The sequence below is a fragment of the Chrysochloris asiatica genome, unplaced genomic scaffold (assembly GCF_000296735.1).
Source record: "Chrysochloris asiatica unplaced genomic scaffold, ChrAsi1.0 scaffold00091, whole genome shotgun sequence".
Taxonomy (NCBI): domain Eukaryota; kingdom Metazoa; phylum Chordata; class Mammalia; order Afrosoricida; family Chrysochloridae; genus Chrysochloris; species Chrysochloris asiatica.
In genome coordinates this window covers 10,139,628-10,165,543 of record NW_006408609.1, presented here as the reverse complement: position 1 = coordinate 10,165,543, position 25,916 = coordinate 10,139,628, and the positions used below count along the sequence as shown (strand labels likewise).

At 38.9% G+C, this 25,916-nt stretch overlaps 1 protein-coding gene across 3 annotated transcripts in view; it reads right to left on the bottom strand.

The window, feature by feature from the left end:
• The window catches only part of USP25 (ubiquitin specific peptidase 25), a 211,135-nt gene extending 185,797 nt beyond the window's left edge, over nt 1-25,338 (bottom strand). For all 3 annotated transcript variants that reach the window (XM_006866444.1, XM_006866445.1, XM_006866446.1), the window contains exon 1: nt 24,925-25,338. In XM_006866444.1, coding sequence (XP_006866506.1) covers nt 24,925-24,972 — 48 coding nt within the window. In that variant the 5' untranslated portion in view covers nt 24,973-25,338. The remainder of the gene's footprint in view (nt 1-24,924) is intronic.
• Nucleotides 25,339-25,916: the final 578 nt, after the last annotated feature.

Genomic DNA, 25,916 nt, shown 5'->3' with positions numbered 1-25,916 from the left:
CCGATTCGTAACCACTACGCTACCAGAGGTCCTTACTTAGGATAACTAAGTCCTGCATATTCACACAAAAGAAAGGCAAATACTCTAAAACTTGCCCATGAATGTATACAAAGCAACATTATGTATAATATGCAAAACTGAAAACACAAAAGATGCATGGATAGCAAATTATAAAATATTCAGAACGACATATTACTCAACAGTAAAAAGAACTTCTGATACAAACAATGTGATTGGGTCTTAAAAGTATTTTACTTACAGAAAAAAGTCAGATACTAAGAAATTTTGATTGATCTAAAATAGCTCATCAAACTAATACACACAGAGAAGTCACACTAGTGGCTACCTAAAAAGGGGGAAAGGGAAAGGGTACTGAATAGAACTGGATTCAAGGGAGCATTTTGGTGGTGGCTGTGTGTCATGGAGTCGGTTCTGACACATAGCGACCCTGTATAGGGTTTCCGAGGCTGTAATTCTTTACAGGAGCAGAAAGCCTCAACGTTCTCCCGCAGAACCACTAGTAGTTTCGAACTGCTGACCTTGCAGCCAGACTCATAACCACTATGCTACCAGAGCTCCATAGGGATCATTTTAGAGTGACAGAAATAACTGAAATGCCAAAATGAATCAAAATGTACAGTTTAAAGAGTAACATTCATTTTCTTTTATGTATATTATACACAATAGCATCGCTGCTGTTCTTAAATGCCATCAAGTCAACTCAAACTCACAGCAACCCTGTATATGATTTCCAAGGAGCGGCTACTAGAGGGTTGAACCTCCACCTTTTAGTTCAAATTGACCTTGCTGTCCAGTGCTTATGCTACAGCGCCACACAATGACTCCACATTAATTTGACAAAACTCAAGATAGTGGACACTTAAAAGTATGGAAGAGAAAGGCAGTTTAGTTAAGCACAAAGGAAGCTTCTGGGATAATACTGTATAACACACACTTCATATCGAAGGTGCTACAGAGTATTGTTGTTTAGATCCTTGAGTCTATTCTAACTTATAGCAAATCCATGTGACAATGTAGAAATCCCCATTATTTTCTTGGCTATACTCACTAAAGAAGCTGATCACAGAATCTCTTTACCATGCAGTCAGTGGGTAGATTAAACTGCCAACCTATTGTTTAGCACCCAAGTGCTTTAACTGTTGAACGACCAGGGCACACACACACACTCCACTAGTTTGTCAGTTTATAGTATAGCAGTACCTTGTGTGCCAGGTCTCCAGTATTGTAAACACCAGCAGGGGCACCCATGGTGGACAAATGTCAGTAGTTTCCAGACTAAGATACACAAACCAGGAAGTGGGACAGACAAACCACTTCAAATTAGTTAGACATTGAAAACCTTAGAATAGCAGCAGAACATTGTCAGATGTAGTGCCACAAGATGAGCCACCTGGGCACTCAAATATGACTGTGGAATAGCTGCTTCTTCAAAGCTGTTGTTGTTAAGTGCCATCGAGTTGCTTTGGACTCATAGCGACCCTGTATAGGGTTTCTTAAGAACAGCTGGTGGGTCTTAACTGCCTACCTTGGGACTCAAACTGACCTATGGTCCAGCACATTATCCTGCAGCACCACGGAGATGACAATAACGTGAGTGAAGCAAAACTTTGGGAAACCATTAACAACCTTCAATATGCAGATGATACAACCATGCTTGCTGGTGGTGGTGGTGGTGTGCCTTGGAGTCAGTTCAGACTCACAGTGAACATATGTACAGGATTTCAGAGGATGTAAATCTTTACTGGAGCAGAAAGCCTCATCTTTCTCCCACAGAGCGACCTGTAAATTCAAACTGCTGTTCAAAGTGTAACCACCATGCTATCAGGGTTCCTCCAAAGGAATGTGACATAATTACTGATTCATTTACTGGTGACTTACACTAAGAAGAAACGGCTACAAGCATCCATTAATAATCAGAACGTGGAATGTAAGAAGTATGAATCCAGAAAAACTGGAAGTCATCAAATATGACTTTGTTTTCTTTACATTGATATCCAATCCATAACAAAGGCTATGGTCTAATTAGAAACTGCAAATCGTTTAAAATACTGTGTTTGATAGGTCTCAGAAATTGTTAATACCAACTACTCCTATGTTCATTGCAGCTCTATTCACAACAGCAAAATTATGGAGAAGATAGCCTAAATGCCCATGAATGGAAGAATGAATGAACAAAGTTTGTACACACACAGTAGAATACTATATAATGTTGAAGAATAGCAAATGAATCCATGAAACACCTCATAACATGGGTGAACCTGGAGGACATTATGCTGAGTGAAATTTGTTAATAGCAAAAGGACAAATATTGTATGACACTACTATTGTAAAAACTCAAGAAAAGTTATTCATGCTAAAAGAGAATCTTTGAAGGTTACCAGGGTTGGGAAAGGAATTCACTGGTTAGAGTACTGTCAAGTTCCATAAAGTCATTTTCAACTCATATAGGGTTCCTGAGGCTTTAAATCTCCACAGGAGGAGGAAGTATCATCTTTATCCCACGGAGCGCTAGTGGGTTGGAACTACAAGCCTTGTGGTTCGCAATCCAGTGCTTATTGTATGGAGCCACCATGCTCCTACTTAAGAGGGTAGACATGTTAACTTGGGAGATGGGGAAGACAGTATACAACAAGAAGGAAGTTGGCAGAAGAATGATGACACAGAGGAATTTAAGGGTTAAAGAGAACAGAGGTTAAGTACTGTAATATACATAGCCCAGCAATAACAGTGTTCTACTATCGGATAAACGCTGGACTCCAAACCACAAGGAATACTCATACTTTACAATGTTGTCCATAGCTTGTCATGATCCACACAATCAAAAGCCTTTGCTTAGTCAATAAAGCACAGCTAAACATCTTTTTGATATTCTCTGCTTTCAACCAAGATCGATTGGACATCAGCAATGATAACCCTTGTTCCACGGCCTCTTCTGAATCCAGCTTGAACCTCTGGAAGTTCTCTGTCAATGTATGATTGTAGCTGTTTCTGTATTACCTTTAACAAAATTTTACTCGCATGAGATATCAAGGAGATTGTCTGATGATTTCCGCATTCTGTTGGGTCACTTCTCTTTGGAATGGGCACAAATATAGATCTCTTCCAATCAGTCGGCCAGATAGTTGTCTTCTAAATTTCTTGGCACAGATGAGTGAGTGCCTCCTGTGCCGCCTTACTTTCCTGAAAGATTTTAATTTGTATTCCATCAATTCCTGGTGCCTCTTGTTCTTTGCCAATTATTTCAATGCAACTTGGACTTCTTCCTTCAGTATCATTGGCTCTTGATCATATGCTACCTCTTGAAACAGCTGACCATCAACCATTTCCTTTTGGTACATTTCCTTTTAGGAATTGTATGTTGTTGTTCTTAGGTGCCATTGAGTCGGTACCAACTCATAGTGACCTTATGCACAACATAATGAATCACTGCCCAATCCTGGACCAACCTCACCACTGCTGCCACGCTTGAGTCCATCAATGCTGCCACTTGACCAGTCCATCTCGTTGGGGGTCTTCTTTTCTCTGACCCTCCACCCTACCAAACATGATATCCTTCTCCAGTGACTGGTCCCTCCTAACAATTGGTCCAAAGTATGAGAGACGAAGTTTGGCCATCTTGGCCTCTAAGGAGCACTCTGGCTGCACTTCTTCCAAAATGGGTCTATTGGTTCTTTTGTCAGCCTATGGTACTTTCAATATTCTCCTCCAACACCATAACTATATAAGAGACATTAAAGCAGTAAATAAAGTACAGTTGTATTATGCTCATGGATGGAAAGATTCAATATAATAATGATTCTTATTACTGTTGAGTGCTGAAATATTTTTAAAGTTAATATTTCAACTCATAGTGACCCCCATGCAACAAAGTAGAGCAGTCTTAAGGGGCTGTACTCTTTATAAAGCAGATTGCCAGGTCTTTCTCCTTAGGAGCTGGTGGATGGGTTCAAACTACTAACTTTCCTGTTAGCAGATGAGAGCTTAACCAATGAGTCACAAAGTAGCCTTATAAAGATACTAATAATACCATATTTTATCTATAAATTCAATGGACAAAAATTAATTCAAGGAATAAAACTCAATGGAAAAAAATAAATAAATAAATTCAATGAATAAAATTCAATGGAAAAAAGTATTTTAGGAACTTCGCACAGAGAGGGAGAGGGGCTGTGTGCTGATGACCAGGGGGCAGGCATACCCTTTGGCTGGTTGATGATGCATGGAGGGGATTTTAACCATGGCAATGAAACGAAGTACAACAGGATGAATATAAAGCTAATGTTCTTCCATGTAAACTATCACATAATTCACAATAAAACATTGAAAAAAAAAAAAGAACTTGACAAAATGATTCTAAAATTTCTAATAAAAGGGCCATGACACTTTTGAAGAAGAAGAGCAGAAGAACGGGGTTTACTTTTCAAAATGTTAGAGATTATTATGAATCTAAAGCAATTAATACAGAATGGCATTAGTACAAGAGTAGGCAAAATGAATAATGTAACAGAACACAGAGCTAAGGTTTATAAAAAAGCAGCAGCATTTTATATAAAATGTTCTTGTATGATGAAATAACATGCCAGTTCATTGGGAACAGAATTAATTTTTCAAGGAAAGAAGGTAAATATATATATATATGCTTATATATACATACACAAAATTAAATTAGATCCCCATTTAACATCATGTACAAAAATCAAGTCCAGAAGGCATATAGATCTAAATGTTACAAACATAACTTTATAAGTTTTAGTATATAGATGAATACCTTTTAGATACTGAGGTAGGAACAAGTTTTTTTACTTTTAAAAACAACTAAAATTGAAACATAATATTAGGAATCAATATGGCTGCCAAATGAAAGCAAATGCAATGAACATAACATCCAAGATTATGACATCCACAAAGGAGAGGGTTGCGATGAGGAGACCATATAGTTAGATATGTAAGAGGTGGATTCATGTGTGCTTAGTAATTAAAGTAAACAAACTGATAATAAATAAAAACATTTCTATAATGAACAGATAAGTCAATGTTTATTAACTCAATTCAGTGTATATCCAAACAAATATAAACGTATATTTCTAAAAAATCAACAGCAAAAGAATCTAACTGCCTACAGTAGAATAAAGAATGCACATTATAAAAATAATCTGAAAGGTTAAATACTTAGCCTACAATATACAGTAAGCAAAGAGAGATACGAGTAATAAAATTTGAAACAGGAAAGATGATCGCATCTATAATTCATGTAACACAAATCATAAAAGAGAACAAAGTGGAAGCAAAAACTTTTAAATACATAAAATTTACTGAAAAAACAATGAAGAAGTTTTTTAGATCAAAAATCCTTGGTAAGTTTGTCAAAAGATACATAAAATGGCAAAGCATATGCTGGTGAAATTTCTAAGCTCTAAAACTAAAGAATAAATCCTGTAAGTTAACAAAAGAGTTACAAATTTATCTAAAAAATAAAAAAAATTTTTAAAAAGTGAGATCCAACAGTATTATCCAATACAAAAACAAAGTTAAAACTAAATAGCTATTTCTAAAAACCTAATCATCTATTAATAATGAGTTGGTAAACACAAGAACTAGTGTGCCTATAAATAAAAGACTAAGGTGTGCTTTTTACCATTCATTTGACAGTTTGCAGTGCTGTGGTGGCTTGCCTGTTGCTCTGATGCTGGAAGCCAAGCCACCAGTATTTCAATACCAGCACGATATGCCTATAGTGTACAGGTTTCAACAGAACGTCCATTCTAAGACAGGCTACGAAAGAGGAGAGGACTATTTTCAAAGTTAATTTTCACTGTTAAGTGCTGTTGAACTGGTCTCGTGTCATGGCAACCCTGTATATGGTTTCTCAAGAGTAGCTGATGAGTTTGAACTACCAACCCTTGTGGTTAGTAGTGCAATGCTTATCCTACAAGTGTCATAGCAAGACTCCAGGAGCAGGGACAAGGAAGGAAAACTATTAAGTAATTTTTGACAGTATCAGAAAAGTTCTGTTTAGGTATATTTGCTTAAAATTAAAAGAACAGAAATGAGAAAATAAAAATTCCAAATTTTTTACAGAATAAAAAAATCAAATGTGAAGGAAGTGATATAAAGAAAACTTGATCAATACATCCACACAGAGAGCAATAAAATGATTAAACTTAATCACCTGTTCCTATATATGTAAATGATGAAATCCTACTAAAAGACTAGCAAATACACACAAGTCCAAACTATAGCCTTTGGAAATATAAAGAGAATTCGATAAAATCATGTCAAAATGGCGATATCAATGCCTCTCAGAATGTAACAGAGCAATAAATCAAATAAAATATTCAAATAAATACTAAATGCTCATTTAAGATATGAACACAGAACTATTTAAGAAAATGCACATTCTCTCTATGCTCATTAAAACCTCTGTGTATTTGTACGTGCTACAAACATAACCGGGTATTTTGTTGTTGTTAAGAGCTGTGGGACTCATCTGTCACTTTGTAGTACTGTGGTGGTTTCTCAGTTGCTGTTATTCTGAGGGCTATACCACCGGTATTTGAAATAACCAGCAGGGTCACCCATGGTGGACAGGTTTCAGATGAGCTTCCAGACAAAGACAGACTAGGAAGAAAGAGTGATGAACTACTTCCGAATCTTTAGTCACTGAAAACATTATGAATAGCAATGAAACACCGTCAGATACAGTGCTGGAAAATGAGCCCCTCAGGTTGGAAGGCACTCAAAATGCGACTGGGGAAGAGATGCCTCCTCAAAATGGAGTTGATCATGATAACGCGAATGGAGTAAAGCTCGTGGGAGAAAAGCCTGCAGGACCTTCATTTGCTGATGGGGCACAACTCAAAATGAAGAGAAAAAGCTGTAAACATCCTTTGAAAATCAGAACATGGAATGTAGGAAGTATGAATCTGGAAAAATTGGAATTTGTCAAAAATGAAATGGAACCCATAAACATTGATATCTTAGGAATTAGTGACCTGAAATGGACTGGTATTGGCCATTCTGAATCTGACAACTACATGGTTTACTATGCCAGGAATGATAAAATGAAAAGGAATGGTGTTGCACTCATCGTCAAAAAGAACATATCCAGATCAGTCATGAGGTACAACGCTGTCTGTGATAAGATAATATCCATGAGCCTACGGGAAAGCCCAGTTAATACCACTATTATTCAAATTTATACATCAACCAGTAAAGCCAGTGAGGATGAAATAGAATTCTACCAACTTCTTCAATCTGAAATTGAACAAACATGCAATCAAGATGTACTGCTCATTACCGGTGATTGGAATGCAAAGGTTGGGAGCAAAGAGGAAGGACCAGTAATTGGAAAATATGGCCTTGGTGATAGAAATGATGCTGGAGAACACAGGATAGAATTATGCAAAACAAATGATTTGTTCATTTCAAATACCTTCTTTAGACAACATAACAGACAACTATACACATGGACATTGCCAGATGGAATACATAGAAATCAAATTGACTACATCTGAGGAAAGAGATGATGGAAAAGCTCCATAACATCAGTGAAAACAAGGCAGGGGAAGACTGTGGAACTAACCATCAATTACTTATATGCAAATTCAAACTGAAGCTAAAGAAAATGAAAAGTCCACAAGAGCCAAAATATGACCGTTATTTATATCCCACCTGAATTTAGAGATCATCTGAAGAACAAATTTGATACATTAAACACTAAAGACCATAGACCAGAAGAGTTGTGGGATGACATCAAGAACATCATACATGAAAAAACAAAAAGTCAGTGAGAAGACAAGAAAGAAGGAAAAGGTCAAAATGGATGTCAAAAGAGACACTGAAATTTGCTCTCCAGCATAGAGATGCTAAAGCAAATGGAAGAAATGAGGAGGTCCAAGAGCTGAACAGAAACTTTCAAAGATCAGCTCGAGAAGATAAAGCCAAATATTGCAACAAAATGTGCAAAGATCTGGGATCAGAAAACCAAAAAGGAAGAACACGCTCAGCATTTCTGAAGAAAATATTCATGCCTTGACTTTCGAAATTGAAAGATTCTCTGGGCAAATTATTGAAAGATGCAGAAAGCATCAAGAGAAGATGGAAGGAATACACAGAGTTACTGTATCAAAAGGAAATGGTTAATACTCAACTGTTTCAAGAGGTACCATATGATCAAGAGCCAGTGACACTTAGGGAGGAAGCCCAAGGTACAATGAAGGAACTGGCAAAGAAAAAGGCACCAGAAATTGATGGAAAATTGAAATTTTTCAAGAAAGTGAGGCGGCACAGGAGGCACTCACTCATCTCTGTCAAGAAATCTACGATATGCAAATGATACAACCTTGCTTGCTGAAAGTGAAGAGAACTTAAAACACTTATTTACTGATGAAAATCAAAGAGCACAGCCTTCGGTATGGATTACATCTCAATGTAAAGAAAACAAAACTCCTCACCACTGTACCAATAAACAAAATTCTTATCAACAGATAAAAGACTGAAGTTGTCAAGGACTTCATTCTTCTTGGATCAACTATCAATACCCATGGAAGCAGCAGTCAAGAGATCAAATGACGTATTGTATTGGCCAAATCTGCTGTACAAGACCTTTTTTAAAGTGTTGAAGAGCAAAGATGTCAGCTTGAGGACTGAGGTGCGCCTGACCCAAGTCATGGTGTTTTCAATAACCTCATATGCGTGCAAAATCTGGACAGTGAATAAGGAAGACCGTAGAAGAATTGATGCCTTTGAGTTGTGGTGTTGCAGGAGAATATTGAAAGTGCCACGGGCTGCCAAAAGAACCAATAGATTCATTTTGGAAGAAGTGCAGCCAGAGTGCTCCTTAGAAGCCAAGATGGCCAAAATTCGTCTCTAATACTCTGGACATATTGTCAGGAGGGAGCAGTCACTAGAGAAGGATATCATGTTTGGTAAGTTGGAGGGTCAGATAAAAAGAGGAAGACCCCCAATGAGATCGACTGGCCAAGTGACAGCACTGATGGACTCAAGCATGGCAACAGTAGTGAGGTTGGCCCAGGATAGGGCAGTATTTCGTTCTGCTGTGTATAAGGTCACTATGAGTTGGTACCGACTCAATGGCACCTAAGAACAAGAACTGTGGAGTCAGTTACTGTTCACAGTAACCCTGCATGTGGTTTCCGAGTAACAGCTGGTTGAGTTTGACCTGCCAACCTTTCAGTTCAAACCAACTTGCAGTCCAGTGCATTATCCTGTAGCACCACACCGGAATTCCAACCAGTGATATGTTGTTGTTGTTCTTGTTGTTAAGTGCCTTTGAGTCGGTTACAACACATAACAATCCTGTATAGCATTTCTGAGGAGCAGTTGGTGAATTTCACCCACCAATCCTGACGTGCAAACGGACCTTGCAGTCCAGCACATTAACCCACAGTGCCACACCAGGTCTAAGCAAGGATACAGTAGGGCAAAAGGGGGTAAAAGTTCTGCAAATGTCTTAAGCCATAATCAAATACCTTGAAGGAATGAGTCACTGGGATGAGAACACAGCCTCAATGGATATTTTGTTGTTGTTGTTATTGTTGTTATAAAGTGCCAGCTAGTTGGTTCCAACTCATATAGCAACTCTGTATAGGGTTTCCAAGCAGAGGCTGGTGGATCTGAACTGTTAATCTTGACATTAGCTGTACAATTCTTATTCTACAGTTCCATAACAGGTGATATTTATGTCACTGGCATAGAATAGTCTACAAATGACAATGTACTGCATTCTACTTTTAAGACAGTGGTCACAAAAGCCTATGGCCATCCAAAGTACACCTATAGGTCTCTCTCCATCCTGAGAAAAACTAAGTGAAAACGAACAAAGACTCGAGGAAACATGTGATCCAAAGGACAAATGGACCACAAAAACCACAGTCTCCAATACCCTGAGACCAGAAGAAATAGATGGTGCCTAGCTAACACTATTTCATCAGGATCATAATAATAGATCCTGGACATGGATGAGGATGTAGAACAAAAGCTTCATGTACTAGATTAAAATAAAATCTCAGTAAAATATAAAAGTATTGCAGATCATATAAACAGATTTTAGTTCAGGTCAATAAATATGAAAAGCTAAATGAAATGAAACCTAGGGGGACTCAGACCATAGTTTGGGGAGACATCAAGGACAACTGATCTAACACAGTCCACAAAGATATGTTCTATATTCTACTTTGGAGAGTAAGATCCACACAGATATGCTCTACATTCTACTTTGGTGAGCAAAAAATTAGAGTCTTAAAGAGATTGCAAGTTGCCTTCAAAAGTCCAACTTTTGGTCTCTCCCAGTCTGAAGAAAATCAAAGATGCATGGGGAAAAAAAAATCTGTCCAAAGGAATAATAGACCACAGTAATCTCAGCCTCTGCAACCCTGAGACCAAAAGAACTAGATGGTTCCCAGCTACCACTGCCAACTTTTCTAAAAGGTATCACAATACAAGGTCCTAGATAGAGTGAGAGAGAATCGTGGAATAAAACTCAAAATTATAGAAAAAACAAAACAGGCTTACTGGTTTAATGTAGGAAAAGCACTGAACCACAAGGTCAGCAGTTCAAACTTACCACCCTGTCCTTGGAAACCCTATGCAGGGTCCCTGTGAGTCGGACGAACACAATGGTACTTAGAGCAATAACTGGTCTAATACAGAGCTAGGGCACTCCTGAGACTATGGCTCTTAGAAACTTTTAAGTCTGGAATGGAATACATCCTTTTAGTTAAACAACAGGCAAGCCTAGAAGATGACATAAAATGGATCTTGGCTGAAAGCAGAGCATAGCAGTAAGATGTTTACCTGTGCTTTATTGACTGTGCAAAGATTTTCAACTGTATGGATCATGACAAACTATGAACAACATTGCAGAGAACAAGTATTCCAGAACACTTAAATGTGCTCAGGAGGAATCTGCAAATATATCAAAAAAGCAGTCATTCAAACAGAATAAGAGGACACTTGTGTTGGTTTAAAATTAGGAAAGGTGTGTGCCAGACTTGTATTCTTTCACCATACTTTTTCAATCTGTTGTTGTTGTTGTGTTGTGAAGAGCCATAGGGTCGGTTCAGACCCATAGCGACCCTGTATAGGGTTTCCGAGAAGCGGCTGGTGAGCTTGAACTGCTGATTCTGCAGTTCAAATGGCTTTGCGGTCTGGCGCATTAAACCACTGCGCCACACCAGGGCTCCATTCAATCTGTAGGCTGGGCAAATAATCCAAGAAGCTGGATTATAAAAAGAAGAACAGGGCATTAGGACTGGAGGAAGAGTCATTAACACCTGTGATATGCAGATAATACAACCTTGCTTGCTGAAAGTGAAGAGGACTTAAAATACTTGCTGATGAATATCAAAGACCACAACCTTCAGTATGGGTTGGATCTCAATGTAAAGAAAACAAAAGTCCTTACCCTTGGACCAATAAAAAACATTCATGTAAATGGAAAAAAGATTGAACTTGTCAAAGACTTCATCCTGCTAGGATTAACCATCAACACTCTTGGAATCGACATTCAAGAATTCAAACAACGTATTGCATTGGGCAAATCTGCTGCACAAGAACTCTTTAGAGTGTTTAAGAGTAAAGATGTACAGAGGACCCAATCCACAGTATTTTCAATAGCCTCATAGGCATGTGAAAGTTGGACAGTGAAGAAGTAAAGTCACAGAAGAACTGATACATTTGAGTTATGGTACTGGAGACTATAGAGTCCCATGGCCTGCTAAATGAACAAATAAATCTGTGTTAGAAGTAGTATCAGAATGCTCCTTAGAAACCAGGATGGCCAGACTTCATCTCTCATACTTCAGATGTGTATTATCAAGGTGCAGTCCCTGGAGAAGGACACCATCCCTGGTAAAGTAGAGAGTAAAGAAAAAGAGAAAGACCCCAATGAGATGGACTGGCAACTGGCACAGTGGCAGCAGCAATGAGCTCAAGTGTAGCAATGATTCTGAGATTGGCACATAAACTCATTTTAAGTCCACACTGACTCAAAGACACCTAACAGTATAAGGTAAACAATAACACCAACAAGGTATACACTCTTTAGAATGATCATTCTTAGGAGACAAAGGGGCAGTATTTGTCCCGGGATAAAGCTCAAAAAGCAGAGACGGATAAGAAAGAATTATGAATGAGAAAATGTTAAACACAGGGAGCAATTGGAAAGGGTGCTGTTACATTTTGGAGATTGTAATCAATGTCACAAAACAAAATGTGTATGAATCCATGAAAAATGAAAATATTTTTAGCTAATTTTTTCACAAACATAAGTGACTTTAAAAAGGGTATGAAAAAAATTCCCATATCCTTTAACTCAATTCTTCCACAATTTGAAGGTGCTTCTTCTTCAATCTGAAATCGATTAAACATGCAATCAAGATGTAGAGATCATTACTGGTGATTGGAATGCAAAGGTGGGAGCAAAGAGGAAGGATCAGTAGCTGGAAAATACGGCCTTGGTGATAGAATTGATGCTGGAGAACACATGATAGAATTATGCAAAACAAATTATTTGTTCATTTCAAATATCTTCTTTAGACAACATAACAGACAACTACACACATGGACCACACCAGATAGAATACGCAGAAATCAAATTGACTACATATGCGGAAAGACACAATGGAAAAACTCCATATCATCAGTGAAAACAAGGCCAGGGGCAGACTGTGGAACAGAACATCAATTACTCATATGCAAATTCAAACTAAAGCTGAAGAAAATGAAAACAAGTCCAAGAGAGTTAAAATATGACCTTGAATATATCCCACCTGAATTTAGAGATCATCTGAAGAACAAATTTGACACATAAAATACTAAAGACCGAAGACCAGAAGAGTAGTGGGATGACATCAAGAACATTGTACATGAAAAAAACAAAGTCACTGAGAAGACAAGAAAGAAGGAAAAGGTCAAAATGGATGTCAGAAGAGACTGAAATTTGCTCTCCAGCATAGAGATACTAAAGCAAATGGAAGAAATGAGGAGGTCCAAGAGCTGAACAGAAACTTTCAAAGATCAGCTCAAGAAGATAAAGCCAAATATTGCAACAAAATGTGCAAAGATCTGGAATCAGAAAACCAAAAAGAAGAACACCCTCAGCGTTTCTCAAACTGGGGGAACTGAAGAAAATATTCAAGCCTCAACTTTTGTTATTGAAAGATTCTCTGGGCAAATTATTGAATGACGCAGAAAGCATCAAGAGAAGTTGGAAGGAATACACAAAGTCACTGTATCAAAAGGAAATGGTTAATGTTCAATCATTTCAAGAGGTACCATATGATCAAGAGCCAATGATACTCAGGGAGGAAGTGCAAGGTGCATTGAAGGAAATGGCAAAGAACGAGGCACCAGGAATTGATGGAATAAAAATTGAAATCTTTCAAGAAAGTGAGTCGGCACAGAAGGCACTCACTCATCTTTGCCAAGAAATCTGGAAGACAACTATCTGGCTGACTGGTTGGAAGAGATCCATATTTGTGCCCATTCCAAAGAGAGGTGACCCAATGGAAAGCAGAAATCATCGGACAATCTCTTTGATATCCCATGCAAGTAAAGTTTTGCTAAAGGTAATACAGAAACAGCTACAATCATACATTGACAGAGAACTTCCAGATGTTCAAAAGTCGGATTCAGAAGAGGCCGTGGAATGAGGGCTATCACTGCTGATGTCCGATGGATCTTGGCTGAAAGTAGAGAATATCAGAAAGATGTTTACCTGTGCTTTATTGACTACACAAAGACTTTCAATTGTGTGGATCATGAAAAGCTATGGACAACACTGAGAAGTATGAGTATTCCGGAACACTTAATTGTGCTCACGAGGAATCTGTACTTGGACCAAGAGGCAGTTTTTCAAACAGAACATGGGAACACTGAATGGTTTAACATTAAAAAAGGTATGTGACAGGGTTGTCTTCTTTCACCATACCTATTCAACCTGTATGCTGAGCAAATAATCTGAGAAACTGGGTTATATGAAGAAAAATGTGGCATCATAATTGGAGGAAGACACATTAACAACTTGCGATATGCAGATGATACAACCTTGCTTGCTGAAAGTGAAGAAGACTTAAAACATTTACTGATGAAGATCAAAGAGCACAGCCTTCAGTATGGATTACATCTCAAGGTCAAGAAAACAAAAATCCTCACCACTGGACCAATAAACAACATTCTTATCAATGGAGAAAAATTGAAGTTGTCAAGGACTTCAATCTTCTTGGATCAACTATCAACACTCACAGAAGCAGCAGTCAAGAAATCAAACAACGTATTGCATTAGGCAAATCTGCTGCACAAGACCTTTTTAAAGTGTTGAAGGGCAAAGATGTCAGCTTGAGGACTAAGGTGCGCCTAACCTAAGCCATGGTATTTTCAATAACCTCATGTATGTGCGAAAGCTGGACAGTGAATAAGTAAGACCATGTAAGAATTGATGCATTTGAGTTATGGTGTCGGAAGAGAATACTGAAAGTTCCATGGGCTGCCAAAAGAACCAACAGATCCGTTTTGGAAGAAATGCAGCTTCATCTCTCATACTTCAGACATACTGTCAGGAGGGACCAGTCACCGGAGAAGGATATCATGTTTGGTAAGGTGGAGGGTCAGAGAAAAACAGGAAGACCCCCAATGAGATGGATTGGCCAAGTGGTAGCATCAATGGACTCAAGTGTGGCAACAGTAGTAAGGCTGGCCCAGGATTGGGCAGTGTGCATAACGTCACTATAGACTCGATGGCACCTAACAGCAACATTGAAATTGACTCAGTGTCATCTAAGGGCAGCAGGCACTGTACCAATAGTTTTATAAATTTTTTTCTTTAATCTTCCCAACAACCTTATTATGTGAGCATTATTTTTTTCTCTTCATTATGTAGTTGTAAAAACAGTTATAGAAGTCAGGAATAAAACAACATCTCACTGATAGCATTTGGTGAGGGTAGGATTTAAACTCAGGTCTTTTAGAAACTGACTCTGGTAGTCAGAAAATCTAAAATAGGCAAAATCTGGAAAGCATAGCTAAACCTTGCTCTAAATAAGATGCTCAGTCTTGATACAGTCACATCAAACCTTCAAAGTAACAAGTATTTAGGCTGAACCACAGCTAAATTTTTAAGAGAAAAACAGCCAAATACTAGCAATTTTGAATAGGTCAACCTAATCCTTTGTTTAATTCCAAAGAACTGAAAAACATAAAAAGCTTTCCAATCATTTTATGAGCTATTGTAAACTCTCACACCTACCTAGCCTGATAGCCCATACACACAAGAATATCTTATAATCAGTCTTATTTATGAATATATTATTGTTGTTGCTGTTGTATGCTGTCAAATTGAGTCAAATTCCAAATGACCCAATGGGACATAGAACTGCTCCAAATGGTCACTTAGGCAGTCATCTTTACAGGAGCCAATCAAAAGATGTTTCTCCAACAGAGTCGTTGGTGGTTTTAATCCACTGACATTTAGACTAGCAGCTGAGCACTTAACTACGGTGCAATCAGGACTTCTATTTAAGAGAATGTTATGTCAAATCTGTTCTGATTCAGTGACCCCATATAGGGTTTCCAAGGAGCAGCTGGTGGGTTTGAACAGCCAACCTGGTGGTTCCCAGTCCAGTGATGATCCTACATTGCCACATCATGATGAATATAGATATTAAAATTCTAAGTTAAATTTTAGTAAATTGAACTTGAAAGTATGTGAAATGAGTAATACACCAAGATTAACTATGGTTATACCAGAAATTCAAGGACAATCAATACAGCATAGTGGTTAAGAGCCGGGCGCTAGAGTCATAAGGCCCTGAGTTTAAATCCCACCCTCACCAAATGCTGTCAATGAGATGCTGTTTTCATTCCTGACTTCTATAACGCTGTTTCTACAACTGCATAATGAAGAGAAAAAATACTGCTCACATCGTAAGGTTTTGGGGAAGATTTAAAAAAAAAAAAGTCTATTAAACTATTGGGACAATACCTGTTGTCCTTAGATGACACTCTTGTCCATTTCAACTCATAGCAACCCCATGTGACAAAGTAGAGCCCCATAGGGTTTTCTAGGTGGTAATGTGTATGGGCACAGATCTCCAGCTCTTTCTCTCAGAGTCCCAATCGTCAACCTTTCAGTAAGCAACTGAGCACTTAGCTGTTCTGTCACCAAGTTTCTTCAGCATAGTAACTAATAGGTAGAAAGTACTGTCTGTGTTATACATCATAATTTCTGGAGTTCCTGGATGTGCAAATAGTTAACTCACTCAACTACTGATCGAACAATGGAGGTTCTCATGCAACCAAAGATACTTTGAAAGAAAAATCTGATGACTGACATCCAAACAATTAGCCATGAAAACCCTAAGAAGTATAGTTCTCTGACATTGCTGGGGTCAACAAGGAACACACATCAGATTTGCTGGTTTTATTACAGTTGCTTTTTAGACATTATTGACATATACAACACTGCATCAGAGGTGCCAAAAAAAAAAAAAAGACTGATTAGCTATGCTTTCCAGATTTTGCCTATTGTCTTTTTAGATTCTCTGACTCTTCCACAGTCAATTTTCTAAAATGTTTTATATGAGGGGCCTTCAAATCGTTTGTGAAAGAAGTGAGATAAAAGATAATGGAATTGCTTCATAAACTTTTTGAACTAACTTACATTGTAGAAAATGTAATTAAAACCATTTTTATGTGTTTATTTTTAACTTTTTATTGATTTGGATTAAAATTTACAGAACAAGCTGGTTTTCCTTTAAACAATCCACATGCTTTTTTTTTGTGACATTTACTACAATCTCCAAAATGGCATCTGACGAAATTTCCATATCATTATATGGAATGATGAAACAATACTTAACAGTAATTAACAGCATTAATCCTTATAGTAATATTCTGTAATCTTGACTAAACCAATAAATTAAGAAAAGTTCATTTTAAAGACATATCAATATTGGTAAGAAAGAGATCAGATGAAAATTATTTGCAAGTGATATGCAGTGTATATCTAGAAGTTTTGGGGAAAGGGGACTTGCTAGAACTGATGAAAATTCAAAAAAATGCTCAATACAATAATCCAAACTTTACCCAAGCAGCAGTCGTATTAAAATGTTTTTCAACTTCATTTTTAATAGCAGTACAAATAAAAATACTTTTTACAATAAATATATATTAAGGACATAAAAATTTATGAACAGAAAACCATATGTGACTTCTTGAAAAGACTCAATATCGTAGAGATGTCAATCTTCCCCAAGTGAATATATAAATTAAATTGACGATACACAAATCAATATGTATTAGTATAGAAATGTTTACCATATAAATTAATGTATATATGTAAAACAATTATAAAATAACACAAATAGTTCAAATAAAATCATAAAACAAAACATTTTTTAAATGTCTTTAACACCTGAACTTAATAAACTGATAATTATTTACATCTTTATGAATGACCAAGGCATTTCTGAAAAGAATGAAACATATCTTTCCAGACATATGGACATATTCTAAATATATATACAAATTAAAACATTACAGAACTGAAACAGGTATAAGCAAACCAATTTAAACAAACAAAAATGAACTAATCGTGTAGCTATTAAGCGATATCTTGATAAATTCATATATGTGGGTATTTAGAATATGAAAGGAAGTATTTTAAATTACTGCCGAAATAATATATTAAGTTAATAAGTAGCAAAATATAACTGATTTTCCATTTAGGAAAAACTAAATGAAATAAAGTCTCCGTTTCATGCAAAATTAAATTCCAGGTATACATATGTAAATGTAAGAAAACACAAAAAGCTGGAAAGAGTATCATTTAAAAGTCTACAATACTAAGATTAAAAGGCTTTTAACACCAGACCAAAGCCTAAATTAGAAGGAATTAAAAATGACAGCTCTGACCTCCTAAAATATCAAAAGCTCTCATTGACAAGAAATCCTAAACCAAGTTTCAAGGGCAAAAATAAAAAGGGAAGAGTGGGTGGCAGACATAAGGAATTAAATAGACAAATTAAAATTAGGAATGCTATAAAAATTTAAGGAAAATGAAAATATAATTTATAGAAAAACTAAAGATCAATATATCATCAGTGTATTCAGTTTCCCCAATAATTTCAGAAATGTACATCTTTTAAATGAGGCCCCCATCAGATTAGTATTAACATATTATGCCAGATAATAGTAAGTATCTTGTCAAAGAGGTCGCTGGAAATTATAATATAAATTGATATAACCTTCTTGGCAGATAATCTTGCATCATCCACCAAAAGTTAAAATAAGTAAATTTTTGACCACTTCTAGTAATTTGTTCTAAGTAACAGCCAGTATGTTCATCAAAATGGAGCTAGTTAAATAAATCAGGGTGCCTTCATACAGAGGAATACAATGTGCTATTAAAAAGAACACAGATGCTCTCTATATTTCTCTCTCTGAGGAAAGAAGGTCCATGACACATTATGGTAGCAAAAGCAAGTTGCAACACAGTAGACGTACCACATATGATGACGCTTCAGTACGGAATGCATATACACATTTGTGTACAAACAAAAATTTTACTTTCTTTAATAATATGACATTGCAAGAAACTTTCTTTGTTTTAATTTTTTTGTCCCATTTGAACTTTTATATATACTGTTCAGTATTATGGTAGAAATTAAGTAATAGAATATTTACAGAATATTTACTACAATGTTTAATATTAAACAATATATGGCAACCATGGCTAACATTATTATCATCACAGGGGGCAAGTTGGAAATGAAAAGTAGTAGCAATGTGCATATAATAAACTACATTCATGGTGGAAAAAATAAAAACTAATTTGTTAAGGCAAACTATGGAACATGAAAACCTATGTTAGACGCTGCCTAAAACCAATGAATGCAGGTGACATTATTTCATGCATTATAACTTCCTATGCCCTAACGTGATTGGCTGGTTTCCTGGACAAAGCAGAAGTCAGCCATAATATAAGAAGGCAGCATTTTTGAGGAGGGATTCAGAAAGTTAGTGGGGAAATTCTATTTTATCTTTTAATTCCATTTATAATGGATTATAATACATCAAGTCTATTCCTGGTACGGCGCTGTGGGTTAATGTGCCAGACTGCAAAGCCATTTGAACTGCAAGGTTGGCGGTTCAAGCTCACCAGCACTCCTCAGAAACCCTATCCAAGGTTGCTATGGGTCGTAAGAGACTCGACAGCACTTAACAATAACAACAACAATGTGGTGCTGCAGAGTACTGGTGTGCCACTGTGGGTTAATGCGCTGGACTGCAAAGTCAGTCTGAACCACAAGGTCAGCAATTCAAGCTCACCAGCAGCTCCTTGGAAACTCTACAGAGGGTTGCTATGAGTCAGACTCCATGGGACTTAACAATAATGTTATTTAGGAACTCCTGATGTGTAGCACTGTTAAGATTTAGTATTGGACTGCAAATCACAAGATCTGCCATTCAAGTTCACCAGCTGCTCCTCAGAAATCCTATACAGGGTCACTACAAGTCGGAATTGACACTGGATGGCACTTAGCAGCAACAACAACGAACAATAAAATATTTCTTTTTAAAAAGTCGTAAATGCAATTCACTGTAACTTGAATTTTTTTTTTTAACTGCCCTGTCCAGAATAAATACTTGCTTAGCTCAACTAAAAAGATTCAGATACACAGAAATCTTTCATGGCACTATCAGACAAGCACTGGGCTGTTAACCACAAGGTCAGTGGTTCAAACCCACCAGCCACCCCTCAGAAACATACACAGAGCTGCTAGGAATCAAAATAGTCTCAATAGCACTTTACAAAACCACAACACTCACAGAATGAAGTCCTGGTGTGGCATTGTAGAATAAGCGCTGGATGGTAAGATCAGTTTGAACCCTATGGTCAGCAGTTCAAACTCAACAGCCACTCCTCAGAAACCCTACAGAGGGTTGCTATGAGTTGAAACCGATTTGACAGCACTAAACAACAACAACAATTACAATAAGGCTTTATAAGTATATTGAGAGGAACTTAATGATTTGCCAAAGATCACAGAAGGGTAACATGTTTAAACCAGGTCCTACTGTCTTACCAACTCATAACAGTGTCTGTTTTCCTACAATTAAGTTTTCTAGTTTCTACCTTTGATGCTTTCACAGTTAAATGATGCTATTCAGTTAGAGCTAAGGTATTCACATTCCTTTGATAAAACATTTATCCATTCTTTCATTCAGCAAGCATTTCCTGAATTTTACAATGGAGCTTCTGCATGATACAAAATGATTAACACGCTCAGCTGTTAACCAAGAAGTTGGAGGCTGGAAGTCTGAGTCTACCAAGAGACTCCCTAGAAGAAAGGCTAGGCAATCTATTTCTAAAAACTCAGCCACTGTAACACTCTGTGGAGCAAGATTCTACTCTGACACATCTGGGCTGTTTCAATGAGTAGGATGAAACTCGACAGCATCTGGAAGGGGGAAAAAGTGCAAGGTATTGCTCTAATTTCTAGAATGAAATATGTTGTTGTTGTTGTTAAGTGCCATTGGGTCAATTCCGACTCATAGCAATCCTGTAAATGGTTTCTGAGAAGGAGCGCTGGCGAGTTTGAACCACTGACTTTGCGGTTTCAAACCAACCTTGAGGTTGAGTGCTTATCCTATGATGCCATAAATATGTGCCTACTTTCATGAACTTTACATTTTATTCAACTCATAAGGATGCATTAAATGTAAATGATACCCTGTTGTGACCTAAACCAAACCCAATGCCAAGACACAATGATCCTATGGTGACGGTTACGTGCTGTGGAGTCAGCTCCAACTCACAGCAACCCTATAAAGGGTTTCCGAAGCTGTTCATCTTTACCAAAGCAAAGAGTCTCATCTATCTCCTGTGGATAACTGGTAGATTCAAACTGCTGACCTCACAGTTGGCAGCATAACTTGTAACCCACTGCAATACCAGGGCTCCTTATAGTGATACTGACAATGTTGTGAGTATGAACCACTGACCCTGTGGTTCAAACCGACCTTGTGGTTCAAACCAACCTTGTGGTGGAGTGCTTATCCATAACATAACCTTGTGGTCGAGTGCTTACCCAATCCTGATAATGTTGTTGCTGTTGTTAAGTGCCATTGAGTGGGTCTGACCCACAGCAACCCTGGATAGGGTTTCCAAGGAGCAGCTGGTGAGCTTGAACGGCCAACCTTGTGGTTCAAACCAACTTTGCAGTCCAGGGCATGAACCCGCAGCACCACACTGGGATTAGTAAAACTACTCCATAAAGTTTTTGAGGATGCAATCTTTACAAAGGCAAATTGCCTCAACATACTCCCTTAGGGCAGCTAAGGGGTTCAAACACCTGACCTTTTGATTAACAGCCAAACATTTAACCACAGGGCTCCTGCTTATTGTAATACCCCCACACACACCTTATTCCAACTCATATTGTTGTTGTTATGTGCCACTGAATCAGTTCCAACCCATAGCAACCCTGTATAGGGTTTCCGAGGAGTGTGAACCACCAATTTTGCAGTTCAACCTACTTTGCAGTCTAGCGCATTAATCCACACCAGGACTCCATTCACAGCGATCCTATAATTCAGAGTAGGGCTGTTCCTTATGGTTTCTGAGACTAAATAGTTACCAAAGCAAACAGCCCCATTTTGTTGCTCTCAGAGTGGGCTGGTGGGTTTGAACTGTCAACTGTGCAGTTAACAGGCTAATGCTTAATTAGCCCACCACCTTACTCCCCCAGGGCTTCTTACTTATTGTGAAGTACTCTATAAATTAATTTGATGTCTAGAAGGAGAGTCTTCTAATGCTGCCCTAAGAAGCCTCATTTGAAACCTGAATCTATGTATAAAGGATGAAGATACATACTCAAGACCAGAAGAATTACTACAGGATTTAACTGTAACAAATGTGCAGCCAAATCCACTTCATTTACTTAGCATCTAGAGTGTGGTTGCTCTGTAGAATAAACACTGGACTGTCAACCACAAGGTTGGTGGGAGCGCACTAGCCGCTTGAAGCCTTTCTGCTCCTGCAAAGATTTGCAGCCTAGGAAACCCTATGCAGGTGGCTATGAGACTCAACAGCACTTAACAACCACAAAGCAAAGAAAGGGTCTTGGTGTGATGCTGTAGGATAAGCACTGGACTGCTAACCACAAAAGTTGACAGTTTAAATCCACCAGCTACTCCTTGGAAACCCTATACAGGGTTGCTATATAATCCATTTGACAACAAACCTATAAGAAAAGCAGCTCTCTGCAATTCTATTACTTCCCATTATTGCCACTTTGGCCGAATTTGAGCAATCAAGGAATAAACATATCACGGGGGAAAGCAGTCATGTATTATATTATATTGGGGTAAGCTATTTTGTAGGTGAATATTCTCATGTGGTGCTGTGGATCAGCACTGGGCTGCAAACCACAAGGTCCCTATGAGTCAGATCGAACTCAACAGCACTTAACAACAATGTGGAACTATGAGGATTTTGCACAGTGCTGCTTTTTTTAAAAAGGGTTACTTCTTTTACATTCCTCTGGAAGAAAAAAAAAAATCTTGGAATACATAGGAAACCATCCCAACCACAACATGACTGCTATGCATTTAAAAATAATGTTCCACATGCTCTTTTTTTAAAGGACATAAAGCAAATTTTGGCTGTGCAATATATACTTGATACCTCTTCTCTTCCTGATCCCCCAATAAAGTTTCTAATTCTAAAGTCTGGAGCCCATGTCTTAGTTACTAATTTGGTAATTTTAAATCTGTCAAGTTACGTTAAGATAGTTTATAATAGCTAGATTCATACAAATAGTTTTAAAATGGCTTTAATATAGGATAGCTAAGTTGTTTTTAAGTACCCTACAGTCAGTTTCGACTCACAGTGACCCTGTATAGTTTTCTAGGCTTTTAACTTTGCTGGAAACAGAACGCCTCATCTTTCTTCTGCCGAGAAGCTAGTGGGTTTGAACCACCAACCACGTGGTTCAGAGTCAAGTACTTATACTACTGCGCCATGGTGCTCCTTAACTCACAGTATATAAATAACGAAAAGCAAACAACAAAAACAAAATTACACTGCTGTTGTTGATGATAGTAAGTGCTGTAGAGTGGGTTCTGACTTACAGCAACCTTGTGTAGGGTTTCCAAGGGCAAACTGGTAGGTTTGAATTGCCAACATTGTGGTTCACAGTCCAGGGTTTACTCTACAGTACCACACCAGGAGTCCATTCCTTTGTGTAAGAAGGGGATTCACTAAAGTAAGAAACTGGATTTGACTGCCAGAAACACTTTTCAGCAATTTGGGTCTTGATTCTACAGTTTTAGTCATAGGACTCTGAACCATGAAAACCTGCTTTTCCTTGATTCTATGTTAAAGTAATTTTGGCAAAGTCAAGTGGAAAAGAAAAAACTCACAAACTCCTTTAACTTTCATTTTGAAGAGAAATTAAAAAACTGTGAACTACTCTTTAACTTTGAAATAAATACGATTTAATACTCAGCACCTTGAAAAAACGGGATTTAATAAGACAACAAATAAATTAGATCAAACCTGTTAAAAAGATTTAGTATTCTTATGACCTCACAATAATGTATTAGCATTTACCACACACTCAACATTCAAAACTAAACAGAAAGTTTAAGATATGAGCTGTTTTAAATTCCTATTATTCAGTCTTGAATTAATAATACTTGAATAAACTCAGCCTACAATATTCCTTTAAATTTACCCGAAACAGTTAATGTAAAAAAAGTTCCAAAAATAGCTTACCAAAGTACCTGAAATAACAATACAAGATCCTTGCCTTCCAAATTCTTTAGCATCTTCAATTACCTCGAGTTGTATCTATCATAAAATTCTAAAACTAATCTCAAAGCAAAATCTTAACAGGCTGTAAATGTACACTTAGGCCATATTAGGAAAGCAAGCCTTATTCTAAAGTTAAACAAGCACAGGTAGGAGACACAAGGGTGGGGCACTTGTTTTGCTCCCCCAGACAAACCAAATTCTGCTTTGGTGATGGATCACCGTAAACCTCAATGACCCCCAAATTCCAACACGACTAAGGCAAAGTTTCAGTTTTGCTCAAAATGCCTTTCACACAAACGCTGGGGGTAAAAAATTAAGTCATGGTCAACGACTATTCAGTATATGGTGCAAACCATGATGGTGCATTTACGATTTGAAAAGGAGCGTCTTTCACTATTCATTACGTCAGATTTGAAACTTCTCAAACAGAAAGAAAAAAAAAATTTCTCTTGAGTGATCTTGTGATTGTGTGACTGATGCAGGAGTAAAGGGTGAGGAGTAGAACAAGGTCAAACTTAGGGGACAAAAGATTCCTGGAATAAACAGGCTAGAGATTTCCTTACTTACAGGATAATGTCTATAACCAGAGAAAACGAAAAAGAAACGTAAAGGAAAAGGAACCAATCAAACCTACTTCTACATAGTCCACCCAACAATGTACCTGCCCCTCAAGACAGACAACCGAATTCTGGTGGAGACCGGTTTGCAAAATAGCAGGCCTGGAATGTTCATACCTTTGAAATACAAATCCAGTTTAGGAGAATGACAACTGGCTGTTCTTTAAAAGAAAAGAAAAAAAGTTTAATTAAGAAGAGTGTAGGAATGTGAGGGTCGCATTCACTACCCTGCATCGTCAGTTACAGGAAACAATCGGCAGAAGGACATAGACAGAAACACGCTCACTGCATCCTCCCACCCACCCCCGACCCGGCAGTGGGCGCTACGCCCCCACCCGAGAAGTGTGAAGCTGGGCGGGGGGGGAGGTAGCGGGGGAGGCAGTCGGATCGGGGGAGGCCTGAGCGCCCGCAGGCACACCGCGGGGAGTTGGCGGGATCGCCTCTCACCTTCTGCGCCGCGCTCTGCTGCTGCAGCACATTCTGCTCCACGGTCATGGCCCTCGCGGCGGCGGCGGCGACGACACAGGCTGGGGCGTCCGAGTCCTCGCGCCTCCGCCGGCCCGGGATGCAATGCTCCGCCGAGCTCCAGGGAGCGGCGTGGATTGCCGGAGAGGGCAGCGCCCCCGCCAGCCAGGAGCGTAGGCGATGGCGGTCGACGTGCGCGGGCACAGCGGGCAGGCGGCGAGTCGAGGGTTGCGAGGGCCACGGCGGTGGCCCCACCTCTCCAATCGGCCCGCCTCAGCGCGGCTTGTCCGCTGGGGTCTGGGCCATGAGCCGGCGGCAGACGCCGGGGCGCGGGAGGGCGCGAGCAAACCGGGACGCGTCACGCGCTCGCGCGCTCCTTCGCTGGCAGATCTGCGGCCACTCCGGGGAAGGGAGCGAGGGACCCAGGGAGCGACCGGCCGGAATGGCGCTGTCCTCCTCCCCCCACGGCTCCTCCTCCCCTCCCCTCCCCCAACCGCCGTCACCGCCCCCACCCTGCGGCTCCTCCCCCGCCGAGCCCCGCCCGCAGGCCCCCCTAACCCTACATTGTGACCCGTAGGGCGGTAAAACGGGGCGGGGTAAGTACGAAGCCCCGCCCTTAATCCTCGTCCATTCCTGCCCCGCGGGAACCCAGCGCTGCACCGAAGCTGGAAGGCGCAATGGGTGTGCCAGCCCAGGAGTCGCCCTTGCGGCAGGTTGCTTGGCGACTGGACTTGGCTCCGCGAAGCCCAAGCCGGGACTCTAGGGCAGTGTACCTCCCTGCGCCCAGGACTTGTCAGTTCGCCTGCTTGCCCAGGCCTCCAAGACAAATATATTTTACCTGCAGGCCCAAAACCACATTGGATCGCGATAACGGACTCCTTTCCGTGAACCCTTCCCGCGCCTCGCCTTTCTAGGAATTTTACAAGCAACATACTTGCCCGAAGGGAATAATCAATTGTGAGTTAAGCAAAGGA